We start from the raw sequence: 18,929 nt of genomic DNA, 5'->3' as shown, positions 1-18,929 counted from the left end.
AATGTCGCCCAGCAGGTCCTACCGGTCAGCAGGAAGCTTTTCCACCATAGGGCCGAGTGGGGGCCTGCTAGGGCCACTTTAACCCTAGCATCCCTATTCTAGGACGAACATTTGGCATAAAATAGCAGATCTACAAGCTCACAACGGTTCACATTACGATGCATTGTGAGCTTGTAGATCAGCTACTTTTGTCAAAGAGATTTGGTGTGTGAAGTGAAATACTAGCCTGGCACCTAGTATACAGCCCTGGGGGACCCCGGTCAACTAAGTATAAAGGGTTTAAGTCGTTAAAACAATAATCCAGTCAGCTAAGTGTGGCCACTGGCAACAAGATTCTAAATACATTTTTAAATGTAAACGTTACTTTAGACTAGGGTGGAAACTGACACCCAAGAACCGGGGAAGCCCTAGCTAGTCCTGTTTGGCCATGGTACTGAAAAGCACGTTAAGTGTTTAAAGGCACCCAGGCATTAGAGACAGCGCAGCTCATCTCCACCTGTCACGCAGCAGCTCGGGTTCACACTGCTATCACATGTTGCCATTCATTCATGGCCTTGTCACACATAGTCATTCATCAGCGTTCACGCAAAGCCCCGCATCTCATTGAGAGCCAGAGAAGTCTTTTGTTTGGTCGTCTCAGTAATGATAGATTGACCTGCCTCATTGTCTGAATTAGAGTTTTGTTCCCCCCCCGACCCTCGTGTTGTGTGGTGGAGCCATGTGTTGTTTATGTTTTGTTGTGATTTCCTTCCCCGCAGGTCTCCCCGATCCCTTCGCTAAGGTGGTGGTGGACGGCTCAGGACAATGCCACTCTACAGACACTGTGAGGAACACACTCGACCCCAAGTGGAACCAACACTACGACCTGTAAGCACACACACAAACACACACACACACACACACACACACACACACACACACACACACACACACACACACACACACACACACACACACACACACACACAAACTCACACACACCTGCCACAACATCCTGACCTGTACCTCCCTCGCCGCCTCGCTCTCCAACATCTGCTCTGAAGGCGGAATGAGCACATTTGTCCTCCTTTTTTTTTTACAAGAATACCTTCCGCCTAACCAAAGACTTGAGCTCAGCGTTGCCGGCAGCCTGCATCCACTCATCTATCAGTGCAACCGCCTTGACTATTTTGAGCTCTTTATGATGTACTTTTCTTTATTTGACTTAGCTAAGAGAGCACACAGAGAAGTGTCTGCAGCCGGGGCCAAAAGGAACCCTTGTTTACACCAGGCCTCTCACTTACTTAGTGACCCAATAATTACATCATTCTATAGACCTAGCAATCACAGGCTAAAAAAAAAATCTCCTTAATGCATCACTTAATGCATGTTGCATGGGGGGGGGGGGGCAGGTCAGCACGATAGTATTTTCCCCCACGGACAGAAACACGTGCATGTCTTGTTGCCTTTCGCACAGACTGCTTGTCCTGTGAAAGTGACCTGGAAAAAAGGAGTGAAAGTGAGTGTGCACGAGTTGAAAAGCGAGAGTGAAAGTTTCCAGTATTTGCTCGGTGTTTATCCAGCCGTCACGCCCAGCCAACAGAAAGAGGAAGCACATGTCTCCGTTTGTTTGGTTGCTCAGGATACGGGACCCCCCTCTCCCTACATGGCTGTTTAATTAGCTGTTCATGTCACGTTTGACAGGAGAGAAACACACACACACACACACACACACACACACACACACACACACACACACACACACACACACACACACACACACACACACACACACACACACACACACACACACACACACACACACACACACACACTTCCATACATCCACTGCCCCTCAGAGGCACAGTGTGGAGTGACCTCAGATTGATGGATAGGAGAACATGGACCTGTGGCCGTGTGGAGCTCTCCTCTCCAATCTCTCCCGAGAGCCAGTGAGCTGAGCGGACTGGAGTTTATGTGGAAACTGCAGGAGTGTTTTCTGTGCCAGTGATGAGTTAAACATCACAGTGCCCTGTGTGTGTGTGTGTGTGTGTGTGTGTGTGTGTGTGTGTGTGTGTGCGTGTGCGTGTGCGTGCGTGTGCGTATGTGTATGTGCGTGTTTACTCTCTGGCCAGCGGAAGGACTCTCAGGTGGTGTGTTGGAGAGGAGAGAAGTCTTAATTGACTGAGAGAGCAGCTCTAGCTGGCTGGCTGGCGCACACTTATTAAAATAGTGACTGCAACACCTGGTGTTAACAATACAGCCAACTGCATTTAAAAGGCTGCTGGCAGTGACTCTTTGTTTCCATTTGTTGTGTGTGCTCATGTGAGGGTGGGGAGAGCCAGTATTTGTCTGTGTGTGTTTGTGTTTGCAAGTGCACCATTGAAACGTCAGAGTGCGGTCCAGGCACATGGTTTCAGTGGTCAGTTCAAGCCAGTAGACTGGCTTGTGAACTCTGACCTGTCAGCATTGTTGCAGGAAGTGGCAGACATGCCAAGGATAGCAGACAAAGTCTAGCTGGCAACCTGCCTGGCTTCTCCTCCTGACGCTGCCTGTTCCAAGTATGTGAAGTACTGCAGGCCTTGGCTTTAACCATTTAAGCCCTATATACTTAATCGTACGTCAAATTGCAATAAAATAAGATCTTTAAGCTCAATGGGACATGGGAGCTTGTAAATGGGTCATTTTTTACAAAATGTTGAATTATTTTGAAAATCTTTTAAATGTTTTGAAGAAAATGAAAGATGTTCATCTGTGTGATGACATGCCCGAAATAGGGACACAGTGGACAGTGGTTCCGAATCTCCCATACATTCTCCATTTGTTTCATAGGGGGTGGCTTGGAAAATTGCTTTAATTAGCATTAAATAAAACACCTGTGATGAGAAGTCTGTTTGCTAACCTCAACCACGGGGTTATCAGATGTGATGTCTCTTGAAGGCTTAATCTTGCATTAAAGCAAAGATTGGGTTATTAAACAATGTTTTAGCTTCCGGTTTTCTTAGCTTAGCTTAGGTGGCTATAGGGTGAAGTAAGATTTTGTTATGTTATGTTATTGTGTTTTTTATTATTTTGTTGTTGGTTCAATATGGGAGCACGTTATAGGATTATGTTGTGGGCATTATGTGTAGTGTTGTATCATGGTGTTCTTTTGGTCATTTAGGATGGTATATATGTTTATTTTATGTAACACCATGACTGTGATGTGTCTTCAATTTGATCAGTCCCTTTCCAACGTGATGTAAAATTCATTTCAACATGATTTTGCTGTAAATAAGGAGTAATTCCTTGAATATCCTTTGTCATGAACTGTTCTTCAGATGAACAGAATTCGGGTCATTACATTTGGTTATTGACTAGTTTCCGTTTTTGTTAAGCTAGTTTAGCATGACAACAAGACCGTTCAAATGCAAGCTGTAATGTGCCGTCTCTGGGTGAAACGCTTGTTTTTATGGAGTCCTGTTGGCTACTATAACTGCCAATCAATATCCATGACGTCCCACCCCATTATACTGTTTTTACAGGAAACACGTGATATGTAGAAGCAAATGTCATAATTTCTAGCATGTCACTGGGTCTTTAATAGCGCATTCCATCAGTTAAATACTGTAGTGTAGCCAGTTCCATCGGGTTCTGTGTATTGTGCAAATGCTATATCATGCTGTTGAAACAACACCTTTCTTTGGGTATAGGGTTGTGTTTGATGGCGGAACTGTTGCACTAGACTACACTAATACTTAATTTGAGGATTATCACTGAAATGTGTCAGGTAGATAATGATTGAAAGTGAGAGTTATGCATATAACTAAGGTTCTATGAATTCCGGATGACCGCCAGAGGCAGTGTTTTCAACACCTGGATATCCAGGTGTTGAAAACACTGCCTCTGGCGGTCAGAAGGAATGAAATACAGAAGGAATGAAAACTGGAACAAAACCATTAGCAGCCTTCAGAGTGGTGGAACTCGGTGCATTTTCTGTCATTTTGACCAGGTGCTGCACGCTGTGGCCCTGAGAGGAAATATTAGATTGACGGGGACAATGGTGTCTCTTAACACAAATGTGATCTACAAATACAATAGGCTTAATTTCAAAAGTCCAGGCGAGTGTTTTTAATCTGCTGCCTTGCACCCTCAACCCCTCGCCACCCCAACCCTTTCTTTTTTCCGTACACATTCCCCGCTGCTCGGCATGTGTGTGATTATTGCCTTTGAGTGTCATTAGAGAAATCTCCGGCAGACTAATGAATTATATTACACAGAGAGAGCATTCCAGATCACCTGGGTTTGATTGCACCGCTTCCCCTCACGTCTGTCCAGCTCATACACCCCCCCACCACCCAGACAGGCATTTGGCATTAACTCAAACTGTCCAGACGCCTTACTCACACCCCATTGTTTCACATCCCTGTCGATTGCAGCGTGATAATTACAGTTGGGATGTGGTCCGCGTGCTCCATGGATGATTAGTTTTACACCGAAGGAGGGGAACCCACCCGACCACGACGCGCTTCTTCATGGAAGAAAGGAAAGAGAGAGAAATGAGCAAAATAGAGGAGGGGAAAGACAATTTACTGTAGGAGACAGACCGAGTCAGACGGGGGATAATATGGCTCGGTCGTTAACGTTCGTCTCCTGTCTGTCAGGCTCATCTAGACGTCTCCCCACCAAATCCTTCATCCAGTGACAATGTTTGCACACACGCAATATAACCTGATTGTTGCAGTTAACTCTTATTACGAGAGTAACTTGATTAAGCTGTCTCCACACACAGCAGAAAGAGAAATGTCTGCCTGGATGTTCCCGTTTTCATCCATACTACGGTTATTGATCGAGCACATCGGTCAGTCTCCTCGTCTACGCTACAAGTGGCGCCAGTAATTCCCCTACTGTGCTAAGTGCGGTCACATTGTACCCATAGCATTTCTGTCTGTTATTTGAGTGACAAAACTTTCCCACAGTTTATCCAATACTGCAATTACACTAATGAAGATGAAGATGGGAGAGTTGCAAACAAAGCCACAAACATACTGTGTGTAAATGGTAAATGTTTCTCGTGGACTGGCTTGCTCAGACGGGGATGTCTTTGGGTCAGATGTCGTCTATAATAAGTTGACTAATGTAACCTCTTTTCCACATTTATGAAAACTTCTCGTTATGCCATTCTAGGAATAATACATGTTGAGTTTTGGTTGTTAGTTTTAATTTACTGGACAGTAGAGAAAAGTGTGCCCACATTTATCTTTCCGTTTTTTTTAGAAGCGGTTTGTCACTCGTCTCATTCTGATCTTCATTGTTGTCACCAGAAATTATGTCAATAATACCATTATATTGATAGTGTCCACTCTCCATCCTCTCTTGCTCTCTCTCGCCCCTCAGGTATATCGGTAAATCGGACTCCATCACCATCAGCGTGTGGAACCACAAGAAGATCCACAAAAAGCAAGGGGCAGGCTTCCTGGGCTGTGTCCGCCTCCTGTCCAACGCCATCAACCGCCTCAAAGACACAGGCTGTAAGGATCCACATGATTGACCTGTCTGTCTTTCTGGTAGTGTGTGCGCACACAGTAAAATCCTCAGTGTTAATTAAACTCCAAAGAGGGATTTGAATTTAACACTAAGTATTTTACAGTGTATGCAATTTGTGTTGATGTGAATTTTACAACCCATGTTTTGCCACTAGCTTGATAAAACCTCTGTTACACTGGACTGCTCCAGCCCCAGGTGGACTTATTTGGAAGACATTTCAGACGGCTCTACCTTTTTTATGCCTCAGTGCTGGCACACAGCCGGTGGCCAGAAGCATTATGTTTACATACGTACCGATATGTGTACATACATATGTCCCAACCTTGTGAACTCAATAGCTCAGGATCGCCTCGAGGAAATTTCATGGCATTTGGCACAAACGTTCACTTGGACTAAAGGATGAACTGATTAGAATTAGGTGGTGTCAAATGTCAACTCAAGGGCACTGTGACCTCACAAAACACATTCATTAAATTCCATTAAAGTCTTCACTACATAACTATGAGCGTGGACAGACATGGATGTAGACTGCAACTGTTGGCAGGCATACAACCGCGATGCTGTCTGATGCTTTTCAGAGAACGGTCCGGTGTGTCACTTGGCTGAGAGGTGAGAGATTTGAACTACCGCTATGCTAATTTCTCTGTACGGTAGCTTTCATGAGAAGAATTGGCTGCAGTACAGATGCAGAATGAACGCATGGAGACCTTATACAGTAGTTATCAACAATAATCTTTAAGCTTTTATCTTCAATCCCCCTCTTCTCCCAGCTGCTAGGCTTTTAGTGTGAGGAAAGTCCTACTTGGCCCAGTGAGACAAGCCAGATGCTAATAACGCAGCTTCCCTGTCAGGGCTAAGTGACGGAGGGTGTCTCCCACCCTAGGCCTGACGGAGTGCAGACCAGGGTGCGAGAGGGTTCACGCACGCACGCACCCACGCACGCAAGAACAGGACGAAACAATCACTGTCACCCTGCGATTGCCATTAAAAGACGCTAATGGGATAAAATTAGTTGTTAGCTAAGGTATGACATATCCTATCATAGAGAGTGGCCTGTAGTAGTGACTCGTACCTGCGGCCTCACATTCGAGCCAAAAGGAAGAGAGTCCCACTGCCTTTTTACTAGAAGCCGCTGACACTGTTGTTTTCCTGGAGCGGCACAGGAAACCTGAACCACACTCCACAGCTGTGAGCGGTTTGCTGCTGCATTTCCTTACCCCCCCTGTCTTTCCGCATAGACTGGCAGCACACACGCACACACACACACACACACACACACTCTGCAGTGACTAAGCTCTGCCTATCTCCGTCTGTCGATCTAGACAACCGGCCATTTCACCCAGACATGCATAATTGTATGGCTATTTGAGTGTAAGCACAGATCGGTCTTGTGTTGTGGTCTCTCTCTCTCACTATGGTTTTGTCATTCTTTTTCTTTTCTTTAGCATCTTTGCCAGCTGTTTCCGTCTGCCATCCACAGGCATTGGTCACGATTTGGCTATTGTGTGTATATATAACTGCATGTATTCAGACATACTGTACGTATGTGCAGGTATTCTTTTATAAGCTTGTGTATTGTTATTTTTTCTGTCCATCTGTGTGTGCTTTGCGTTTTCTCCGCGGGCTACTGACCCCGGGCCAGTCTCGTCACAAAACTGTTTCGAGTGTTGTGTCTTTTTTTTCCCCGCTGCCTGTTTAGTCTAGACTGACATCCTGAGCGGTTCTGCGCGACAGTCAGACAACAGAGCACAGAACAGATAGTGGCATTTCTCATGTCTGCAGGCAACTTGGTATTCCTGACATATTTTTGCCCCCCACCCCCCCATCTGTCCCAATCCTCCTCCACAATTCTCTCTCTTTCTTAACTTTTCTCATTCCCAGACTCGGTTGAGAAGACAAAGACTTTCCAGAGTTTGGCAGAGGGGTTCGCGTCCGTGCTCAGACTGAGTGGAATAGTGCTGGCTTTGTACTGACATTTGTCAAATGTTTGACCTCTGACCACTGCTCCCTCTATACCGATCGGCTCAATGAGCTTTCTTTTATTGTGCTTTTTCTTTTTTAACTTCTACGGCCCTGTGGCTGCCTCCTCGCAGAGCCAGAACATCTGTTCTGGTACATCATATATACAGGTCCAGTCGTGGTCTAGAGAGGGAGAGAGAGGAATCGTCTGGCTGATGTAAATGATACAGAGCGATGGGACTTGTCCATAGGGGGGAGAAAAAGAAAAACCCCTCCCAGCACGTGCTGGTTTACATGTGTCTCTCTCAGACACTGATCGATCCAGCTTTCTCTGTCTCTCTCTATCTCTCTCTGCCCTTTCATCTATTGATTTGCCATTCTCTTTCTCTCTCTCTCCCTCTTGGCTTCCTTACTTTGCTTCGCTGCTCTCTACGATCACCTCTCTCCTCTTCATCTCTCTCTCTCCCCCCCTTTCTTCCTTCGACAGACCAGAGACTGGACTTGAACAAGCTGAGCCCCAATGACAGTGACACAGTGCGAGGCCAGATAGTTGGTGAGTACAGAGGATGGTTGAAGTGGATTAATTACTATGTTCTCACTCATTGACTAATGACCCCAAATGGAACTGCGCTTAAGACTAATTATTACCTTTATTTTCGGCATGCAGCACTATGGTACAACGAAGAATAAATTAGGCTTTATACCAGCCACATTAATACTGACATTCCTGTTTTGGCATGTCATTACATGCAAAAGATGTAATTCCATTAAAAAATATACTACTTTTTTTCAAATAGCAAAAATAGCAGGTCTACAAGCTCAGAACGCATTCCCAATGCAACACGTTGGGTAGCTTGTAGAATTTTGAAATGGGGCTTCACACAAGCCACTCAAATGTTGATACAAATGTTCCCTGGCTACATAACATCACCCAGGAGCCCACAGTTGGCCAGCAATGTAGCATTGTTTTACATTATGGCCATAGTGTAAAGTAAAATACAAAGACTTCATGAAGAGTAGAATTCAGCTATACCAGACACGCTCCTCAGAAGGAGATTGGCCCCCACAAGGCACCCCACTGACAGCTTCTAGGCCCTGTTCCTGCGATTCATAAAGCTTTATTGCTCTGCACTGTCCTGCCCCATATGATATCTGTGCCCTGTGAGTGTATTGTGCTGTCTAGTAATGTGTGTGTGTGTGTGTGTGTGTGTGTGTGTGTGTGTGTGTGTGTGTGTGTGTGTGTGTGTGTGTGTGTGTGTGTGTGTGTGTGTGTGTGTGTGTGTGTGTGTGTGCGTTTGTGTGTACATCTGTCCACCATGTGTGGATCTAGTGAGCCTGCAGTCCAGGGATCGGATTGGCACAGGCGGACCAGTGGTGGATTGCAGCCGGCTGTTTGACAACGATCTGCCAGACGGGTGAGTTGGATAACCCCCCCCCACACACACACACACACTCACACAGACACAAAACAATGTGCACTGCCCTCGTAGCGCAGAGATAGGCTAAATACATTCTGGAATATATTTGCAATGTGATCAGGCAGAACTCCGCCAATGGAGGTTCTGTTCTGCAGCTGTGTTAAAACCATGTCTCACTGCTCTGTGTGTGTGTGTGTGTGTGTGTGTGTGTGTGTGTGTGTGTGTGTGTGTGTGTGTGTGTGTGTGTGTGTGTGTGTGTGTGTGTGTGTGTGTGTGTGTGTGTGTGTGTGTGTGTGTGTGTGTGTGTGTGTGTGTGTGTGTGTGTGTGTTTCTGTGTGTGTGTGTCTGTTTTCTGCTGCCAAGGTGGGAAGAGAGGAGGACGGCGTCTGGACGAATCCAGTACTTGAACCACATCACACGCACCACACAGTGGGAGAGGCCTACCAGGTGAGAGTGCACAGTGAAACAGTACACACATCGCACTGTGGGAAAGGCCTACCAGGCGAGTGCACAGTGCACCACACAATGGGAGAGTCCTATCAGGTGAATGCACATCACATGCACCACGCAGTGGGAGAGGCTTTACAGCCAGTGTTGTGAAGCTGAGACGTGTTCTTGTCGCCTCACTTTGGCACTATGTTGGATAATCTAGCATTATACGTGAGCTAAACTATCATGAAGCCTGCATGAACTTCACGATACAAGGTGATGTCATAATGCTCTGTCCAATCAGCGTGGGAGTGGGTTGCACCAACTTAGGTGCCCAAAAAAAGAAACACAAGTTCCCTTTACTCTCCGGACTGGAGTCACAGGGCTGATAAGAGAGGCGACAGTGATGAGGAGGAGGGGGCAGAGAGGAAGAGAGTTTGGCCGCAGCCTTTCTCTTAACCTCTCTTTCTGTCTCTTGCTCTCTCGCTGCTTTCCCTACTGTCCTTATCAGCTGTCTTCCTATTATTATGGTAGTCTCATTCCAGCACATCACACAGCTGTGTGTGCGTGCCTCAAATGTTACAGCAAATACACCAGCTGTTGTCCATGAGGTCAGCAGACAAGTGGCTGTTTTGGAACTGGTGTGTCTGTGTACCTTTGACTATAGTCTGAACGAAGAGGTTTTAATGTTTAACTCTCACAAATGATATCACACAGCTTGGATATAAACATAGTCAAATTGTGTTTATATTTGTCAGCCTAGGTCCACAGATTGTTGGTGTGGTGTCTCTCGTCTCTGGGTGTCAGGAATTAACATAAAGGCGGCATTAATGCTAACGTGAAAGTGCAAGGTGTGCTGTTCTGTATCGGAGAAGGCATTGCTATTTGCAGACATGCAAACTTGTAGCTTTTCAGCAACAATAGCCGTTTTGAATCCAAATAGGGCAATTGTGTGACACCTGAACTGAAAAAAACCCCAACATGTTGTCACCTTTTTCACCTCGGGGCTGTTTGCATGCCTGTATTTGTATACTGTTGGAATCATAGAAATAGAAAGGTATAGAAGGGACATTTCCATGGGGGGGTTAACGATAACATTAAATAGCTGTGCTGTTAATTAAGTTTACCCAGGCTATCTAATAGCTATCATTAAATGACAAGATTTGTTGGCTATAGGATTGAATATTATCTAGATTCTAGAGCAGATCAGATCGCACAGCAAAATAGGTTCTGTCAACACAGAATTAGGGCACTGTGCTCTTTGTACTATTTTATATCTATGGCTGGACCAATGTCAAATTCATGCATAATTGATACATGAGCCAGCAAATCATACAGAGTCAGTCCACAGTGTATTATGTTCAAGGATGAATGTGTGTGCTATGTGTTCTTTACTTTACTTTATTTGTTTATTTAGACAGGACAGAGCATTTAGCAACGATGCTAATTTTCATCCGCAGTCCTCACACAAAACATAAAATCAGAAAAACAGACGAACGGTGGAATACATTTACATAACATTACATAGCCTAAAAATAAACCTAAAACATGATCACAAATGGTTGCAGCTTTGGTTTTCAAGCAACTCTTCTATCCTTCCTTCCTGTCCTCCTTTGCTCTCTTTCTTTCTTTCTTTCTTACTCTCTCTCTCTCTCTCTCTGTGTATGTCTAGGCCGGCGTCGGAGTACTCCAGCCCCGGCCGCCCCCTGAGCTGCATCGTGGACGAGAACACGCCCATCAGCACGAACGGGGCCACGCCCCCGCCCACCAGCGTCGTGCCGTCCAGTGACCAGCGTGCCCAGGAGAGACGCGTGCGCTCTCAAAGGCACCGCAACTACATGAGCAGAACGCACCTGCACACGCCCCCCGACCTGCCGGAGGGTTACGGTGAGTTGCAGTGTGTTCGGACACATAACGTGGATAAGCACCTCAATGCATGCAGTTCCTGTAAATACACGTCATATTAATGTCTCTCATTTCGGCAGTCTGTGCTAGCTGTCCACTGATAAACAACATATAATATGCTTTTATTTAGTATTGTAGAACAAAATAAAAGTATATCTCTGCTGTCCGGCAGAAACCGCAAACTCCAAAATGTTCAATTTTCAGGAAATGAGAAAAAAAAATTGTTCATCATTGATGAGAACAGCTGAATGGACCTCCAAGCTCGCAATGAGATTGGAGGTCAAAAGGGGGTGGAGCCTGGAAGTTTGAGGATCCAATGGAGTTAGCTGGTTTTGTCAGAAGCGCTTTTTAATGCTTTTCATTGGTTTCCATTTTTGGGTGTTCAATGGCCCTGATTTATGGAAAAAAATGCAAAAGCGTCAAAATGGAGTTAACTGGTTTCTGCCGGACAGCAACGATATGAAATATTGCAGTATTGAAAGGGACAAAATGTTTAATGAATAACAAAAGTACGAGTGGTAAGTTTACTGCAACTGACACGCTCCACTTCAGGAACACCGCCAACAACGCGCTGACAGCTATATGCAAAACATGCTAAGCCCACAACATCAGAGCGCCGCTGTGTGTGTATCTGTGCTGCCTGTGTCATGATTCTTAGGACCCCCATCCTAGCTCAACAGCGGGCTGAGTCACCCAGCTAATCGGTGTCCTGTTTAGACTGACTTAATTGAATTGATCTAGCAGTTAAAGGCTGGCCGTTCACTCCACCCCTTCCCCTCCACGTGTCTCCCTCTCTCTGCACACATTGAAGCAGTCAGACATATTCATGTAAACACACACACACACACACACACACACACACACACACACACACACACACACACACACACACACACACACACACACACACACACACACACACACACACACACACACACACACACACACACAAGCCTATATCCGTCACACAGCCTGAGGGGAGTTAACACTGGAAATCTTGTTGCGGCTTTTGGAGCCTCGTTTGGAGGACACTATCACAGCCTGTCTGATTAGGAGGCTCCTTGTGGTTTCTCTCTCACTGGCAGCTCCACTCTTTCTCTCTCTCTCACTCTCTCTCTATCAATATTTGTTGCTGTTCCTTTCTTTTTTCGATCACAAAATATATATTGTAATATTATTGATATCGGTTTATCTCTCTATTTGGTTATCCAATTCATACCTGATGGGGGTGGCCCAAATACTGTGTATTTTTCCCAAATATCCCCCCCCCCCCATTAAAGTTTTTGGGAACCCTGACACCAAGCACGTGCACACATAGACCTGACAACCATTGCCAGAGCATGTTTGCTGGATTACATCATATCTTTCATAAATGTTTCTCTCACAGAACTGAACTGCAGTCACTCTCTGGTGTAATCTACATGAAACGAAGGCATCGCACTCTACAAACTTAGTAGTGATATATACTGATATGTATTACGTATACGTGAAAACGGCATGCACTCGCAGAAATAACGGCACCTAACCCCATATTTTATTCTGATGTTGCACATCTCCAAATTTCATGATACAGTAGTATATGATATCTGGTTATGTCCCAGTTCTGTTATTCTGTCTGTGTTTTCTGCTAAATCAATACATTTTTAGACCCTTTGTTCAATGTAAAAGCATAAAGGTCAAAGTGCAATTGTGGTTTTAGTTTTGCTCATCAGTCAAGATGAAGACTACCAGAAATAACCTAAAGCCCTTTTCACTTATGAATTCTGGAAAATGTCTGGGGAATCAGGCCGGGACATTGTCCAGTGTTAGCCTTTCACACATGTAGCACGCAACAGGAGAATGTCTGTTTCACATACTGTATAACTAAAATACTCTGTTTGATAAGGCAAGGGGCGGTGTCTGGGTAGACGCATGCGTTAGCTACTCCCACTTAACAGCGTGAAGGAGATGCGAGGATCAAATATGATCTTTTTCAAATGAATTTCCTTCCACGGAACATGACAGATCGCTCATGCAAATTCACCGGATAATCACTGCGTCCATTCACACATTGAGCTGTTTGAATTCAATCAGACATTACCTCGACTTAACTCAATGGAGCTGGAAGCATAAAGTCTGTTGCATATCAGGTCCTAGTGAGTCGGACATTTGCGTTCATATATACAGCCCGACCGTTTAAAGTCTGGAAAATGTCCATATTAAAGTGCATGTGTGAAAGGCATTTAAGTAAAGGTTTAGTGTAAAAGCATTTATCCTCCTTTGGTTTTGCCACGACATGTGGAATTTACCATGATGTCATTGCTGGTTTTGTAACATATGTTAGGAGAACATGATTTTGGGTCTCACACCCCAGGTTCTCACACACCTCCTCTGAACAGAGCTTAAGGGCTGGTACACACTGCAAGACATTAGGTCCGATATTGCTGTCGCCGACATTTTTTGGCGCTCGCCGACAAAACCTCCCAACCTGACGCAGATCGGCCTTTGATCGGCGAGATAATGCTCTGTGTGTGTGAAAGGCTCTGCGACCCGATGTGGCCGCGATTCTCCGCTCTGCGACGGCTTTCCGACCGTTTTCAGATATCTAAATTGTTAGATATTCATCTCTGTCTGGGACAGGACAACAGACAATATCATACACTATGAACGGGGCTGCGAGCACCTTGAGAGGAGATGCACGCTACAGCCAATGAGAGCACATTACAGCCACCGTGGCTGTAATGTGCGTCGCTGGACCTGACCACAACAAACAGTCCCTACCGCAATATTACCGTCCAGTCCTCTAATAAGTTAACATTATTAAACAAAATGAGAAAGTGAGCGAGCCTGGTGGGCTGTTTATTTTAGAGGAATTGTACAGAGAGAGAGAGAGAGAGACAGAGAGAGAGAGCGAGCGCTCTCTCTCTCTCTCTGTGTGTGTGTGTGTGTGTGTGTGTGTGTGTGTGTGTGTGTCGTTGTCTGTGTTGCCAGATTTTGCGAGAGAAATAAGCAACCAGGTTTGTGAAAACAAGCCCAACAAAAGCGACTATGAGCACTTTAAGCCTATATACAAATACATTGGATACTTGAAAATAGACGATCTACAAGCTCACGTTGTAGATAGGCTATTTTTAAAGAAGACATTTTGGGGGGCGGGGGGGAATATTTACAAAATCCACACAGATCTTGAATGGGGGTCTATGGCACAACATGTTTTCAGAAGTGGGAGGTCTGCGCCTCTGTGGACAATTAATTATTATTATTAATTTGGGGGTCCTTGCCATGAAAATGTTTGAGAACAACTGGTTCAAACAACATTAGGAAACAAGGCCAAAAAAACAACTACACTTTCAAGCAACTTTACAGAAAAACAATCCCAAAGTCGCTTATAATAAGCAGACATGGCACTGACCGTTTCTGCGCTCTTGACGAGCGAGCGAGAGAGAGAGCGAGAGAGGGGGGAGAGAGAGAGGGCCCGGGGGGAGAGGGAGAGGGAGAGAGGCATATCACGGGATACGTCGATTAAAATGAATTGGAATAAACACAAATGTATGTATTGGGTCTGACTCTGGAGATAGCATCCTAGTGAACTATCCTACAGTGTGTCAGCCCTTGTCGGGGATCAATCGTGTTGTGAAGACCACAACGATATTATGACAGCCGATTTCAAGAAATAAACTCCTGCAGTGTGTTATGCTTAACGATCAGATGACCCCCCGACCACTTTAAGGTCTTGCAGTGTGTACCAGCCTTAAGAGTGTCCCAGACACTCTTACATTCATAGAATGTATTTACCGTGGTAAAATGTTACGAGGATATTATAGTGTCCCCCTGAACATTTCATATGCACGCTGATTAGTGTACCAAAACCCTTTTATTACACTATGTACACTTTTCTTTATTCTTCTTTTCCTTTCTTCCTAGTACAAATTGATACTCCAATCAGAATCAACAATTCACAATTTCCTTATTTTGAAAAGAGACAAGTGTTGATTGCATCAATATTTAGGTAGACGGAAACGCTTAACAAAATGCTGTTGAGAACAGTTTAAATATCATTATTACCTGAGTTTAAAAGTAGTCAGAGGTGTTTCTTAGTCTGACTTCATCTCTGAAGAAATGCAAACAAAATGCACCCCTAACACCCATTCTTATCATTTAAGGGTTTGGGGACTTCAGCCGAGTTATTGTGCCTCGCATACGTATGCATGCATTGTTTGCAATGTCACATGTATTTTTGTCTCCGGAGGCACAAATGGTCTCATAGAGTCATGATGTGACAACGGCCGTCAAACAGGATTTTTATTCTCCCTAGCATTTTCCTGTAATTGCCTTCACAAATTTGTGGGCATGGCCTATTTCTTAAAAAACACGCCGCATGTCATGAATGCAACATCCAATCATGCCCAAATTGGAATTGCATGTTGAGGGGCCTCTATATAGTGCACCTCCCAAACCCCTTTCACTTCCGCCCATAGTGGGCACCACAAACACACAGTCTGTCGTGCAAACTCAGTTTCCATCCGCAGCTTCCTCGTGTCCAGGCGGCTGCACCCCACCACGACTGACAAAGGCCTGGGTTGGCAACCGGCCTGGTGGAGATCTGTGCTCCCAAGAGCAAATTGTTCTAGTTTTTTTTCCTTCTCTTTTTTTAAAGCAATGATAGCATTGATGATGACATTGTGCGAACCTTTGTGTGATACCGGTATGCCTTGGCTTAAAATAAGGCACATCAGCCAGCCCTACGGTATCTCCAGATCATCGAGTACAGTACATGGAGGCACCGAATACATGGAGTGAGTCATGCACTAGTCTGCTGTGGTGGAAGGGGGCTCATGTACTAGAGCCCAACTGATATATCAGTCTAGCTCATATATCAGCCACTTTAAACCTCTGGCTTCTCTATTTTGGACATGTCATTATAGACAGGGCTTAAATGGTTAAATAAAAATAGTTCAATTTGTGTTTATATTTTATCTATGCGAAAGAATATATATTTTTATAATTGTTTTTTATAAAATGTTTTTCAGATTGATTAGAAAAAACATTGGTTTTAGGTGGTTTAGGCTCTTCACAATCAGGAACGGCATCAGACCCAATAATCTGGTCATCGGTTGGACTCCATTATGTACACGCACGCTAAAACCGGGCAGTAATGTCCACAGGGATGCCAGAGAGAAGAGAGCTCCCTGGCGGGCTGCTCTGTGGAAATATCCATGTCAACCCCTATGATGAATGAGCTCCCCCCATCTCTCCTTCTCAGTCTTCCCATCCACCTTCATCCTTCATCCCTCTTTCCTCCAACCCCACCAATCCATTTGAGTCTGGGACCTCCGCCGACAGAACGGTCTGCTTTTATCTCCACCCATGTGTGATCTCTATCTCTCTCTATTACGCACGCAGATGCCACACAAGCTCTGGCCCGACACACACACATACAGTATAAATCAAACCTCATTTCATTTTCCGACGTTGTCGACACAACGTCTTGTGCGCTCCACGTGGGGGTGCGGAGGAGATTTACGCCGCCCAAAATCGCTCTGTTGTGTAACAGTGTGCCTGAATCCTTCCACAGGTTTTAATATCCTTTTGTCTTCACCCCCCTACCCCCTACAGAGCAGAGGACTACGCAGCAAGGACAGGTGTACTTTCTCCACACCCAGACGGGCGTTAGTACATGGCACGACCCCAGAGTACCTAGGTATGTCTGCCATAACGCCTGTGTATGGCTGCAACCCACAACACTGTATGCATTTCCCCATATTATTCACACTTTTTCGTTATTTTTTCGTTTAGCTGTTTTTTTTAAACATATTCCTGTTAATGGTCATTTTCACCTGGCATTTCCCCAGAAACGTTTGTTTAATGACAAGATATTGAACAGAAGATACAGTCTGGTGCCATGCATGTGTATATCCCCCTCACATCTCTGGTTACTGAAGTCGCCTGGTCCTCTAGTACACTGGTTCTCAACCTGGGTTCCAGGGACATTTTTTTTTAATTAAAAAGGTTGAGAACCAGTCAGTGCTTTAGTATCCCCTAGGAAAGCAGAAGCTGATTACTGGCTTGTGGAACGCTATGAGTTCTCTCTCTTGCTAGAGGTCTCTCTGTGCTTAAGAGACCTCTAGACTCTGGTCCCACCACAGGATGCAAGTACAAAAGAACAGGCCTTCCACTCTGTCATACTGGAGACTCAAGGGCCCTGCTCACTCAGACATGTGAGCGCTATTGACTACCAAACTCCCAGAAGGACATAATGTACATGCACGTTCACACATGCACACAGACACAGCAGTGTGCTGCAAACTAGATCAATAAAACATGAGCGATATCATAATACCTGGGCCAGTCCACCCTCACTCTGTGTCAATATGCAGCGTGATGGATGGTATTTTTATTGCCATGAATACTAGCCACATTGGTCAGGCCACACCTCACTGGGCAGACGGCTCCAGATGAGACTGAGCCGCCAAAGTTCTGAATACTCTGGAGGCTCCTCTGCTCTGCTTTGGCTCTGAACCGGCAGAAGCCGATAAGTGAGCGCCAGCGTAGCGGAGCTACTCCGCTGCAGTGTTCTGAACCTTTTCGGCTCTGTGAACCACTGCCGGAAAAAAGGGCTGCTTGGCAGCAGTAAATAACTCTGATGGGAGGAAAGAAGGGAAAAATAGCATTAAAGTGATTTCTCAGACATGTCAGAAAATCCTCACTCTCCGCCTGAGTCTCCTCTCTCGGCCCTGAGTCACTTGCTCTGAATAGTTTTTTATTATAAAGATAGACAGAGAGAAAGAGAAAAATTCTGTCTCTTTTTCTGTTTTGAGTGCCACTATACTGTATCTGACCTGTGTGTGTGTGTGTGTGTCACGTCTTTCAGAGATCTCAGCAACGTGAACTGTGAGGAGCTTGGTCCGCTGCCCCCTGGCTGGGAAATCAGAAATACCGCCACTGGCCGAGTCTATTTCGTGGATCACAACAACCGAACCACGCAGTTCACGGACCCGCGCCTCTCCGCCAACCTGCATCTAGTCCTCAAGTGAGTCCGTCTATTGGTTTCCTTCTTTTTTTTTCTCTTTAACTGAACTAATTAGTGACAAATACAAATGACACTGAAAGACTGTCTGTTATGAAGTCACTGTGGTGTACAATTAGTAAATGTTTTGTTTTCTTGTGTGTGTGTGTGTGTGTGTGTGTGTGTGTGTGTGTGTGTGTGTGTGTGTGTGTGTGTGTGTGTGTGTGTGTGTGTGTGTGTGTGTGTGTGTGTGTGTGTGTGTGTGTGTGTGTGTGTGTGTGTGTATGTGTGTGTTTTCTTTCTTTTTTATGTATCTGCAGTCCAAGCCCCAACGGTTCTCGTGGTGGTGTAGAAAGTCAGAATGTCAGGTAAGGCACAACCACACACACACACACACACACACACACACACACACACACACACACACACACACACACACACACACACACACACACACACACACACACACACACACACACACACAAGGAAATATAAACAGACCTTCCCCCTTCAGAGAATGTTTTACAGCAGTGATTTCAAGGACCCCCAGTTTGATATACATCAGGCCATGGATGATACGTTCTTTTTCTCTGGGACCCCAATCTACACTGTAAAATCCACAGTGTTCATTTAAATCTGAGGATTAAGGGTCCATTTGGTTCCTAACTATCAGTTATTTAGTCGGGGACCCGCAAGGACTCCTTGCGGGTCTGAGGACCCCACGTTGA

The 18,929-nt window shown here is 45.2% G+C and overlaps 1 protein-coding gene across 1 annotated transcript in view; it reads left to right on the top strand.

Moving 5' to 3' along the window:
* smurf2 (SMAD specific E3 ubiquitin protein ligase 2) overlaps positions 1 to 18,929 on the top strand; it is a 68,910-nt gene that overhangs the window by 32,530 nt on the left and 17,451 nt on the right. The window contains exons 3-11 of the mRNA XM_084072700.1: positions 759 to 867; positions 5,356 to 5,489; positions 7,952 to 8,017; positions 8,795 to 8,879; positions 9,246 to 9,329; positions 10,984 to 11,198; positions 16,812 to 16,896; positions 18,067 to 18,225; positions 18,522 to 18,569. Of these exons, the coding sequence (XP_083928826.1) occupies positions 759 to 867; positions 5,356 to 5,489; positions 7,952 to 8,017; positions 8,795 to 8,879; positions 9,246 to 9,329; positions 10,984 to 11,198; positions 16,812 to 16,896; positions 18,067 to 18,225; positions 18,522 to 18,569 (985 nt within the window). The remainder of the gene's footprint in view (positions 1 to 758; positions 868 to 5,355; positions 5,490 to 7,951; positions 8,018 to 8,794; positions 8,880 to 9,245; positions 9,330 to 10,983; positions 11,199 to 16,811; positions 16,897 to 18,066; positions 18,226 to 18,521; positions 18,570 to 18,929) is intronic.

This window comes from Gymnoscopelus microlampas (genome assembly GCF_963454915.1).
Source record: "Gymnoscopelus microlampas genome assembly, chromosome: 11".
In the NCBI taxonomy this organism is placed as follows: Eukaryota; Metazoa; Chordata; class Actinopteri; order Myctophiformes; family Myctophidae; genus Gymnoscopelus; species Gymnoscopelus microlampas.
The sequence above is the reverse complement of the archived record's forward strand: the minus strand, read 5'-3'. Positions and strand labels throughout refer to the sequence as shown.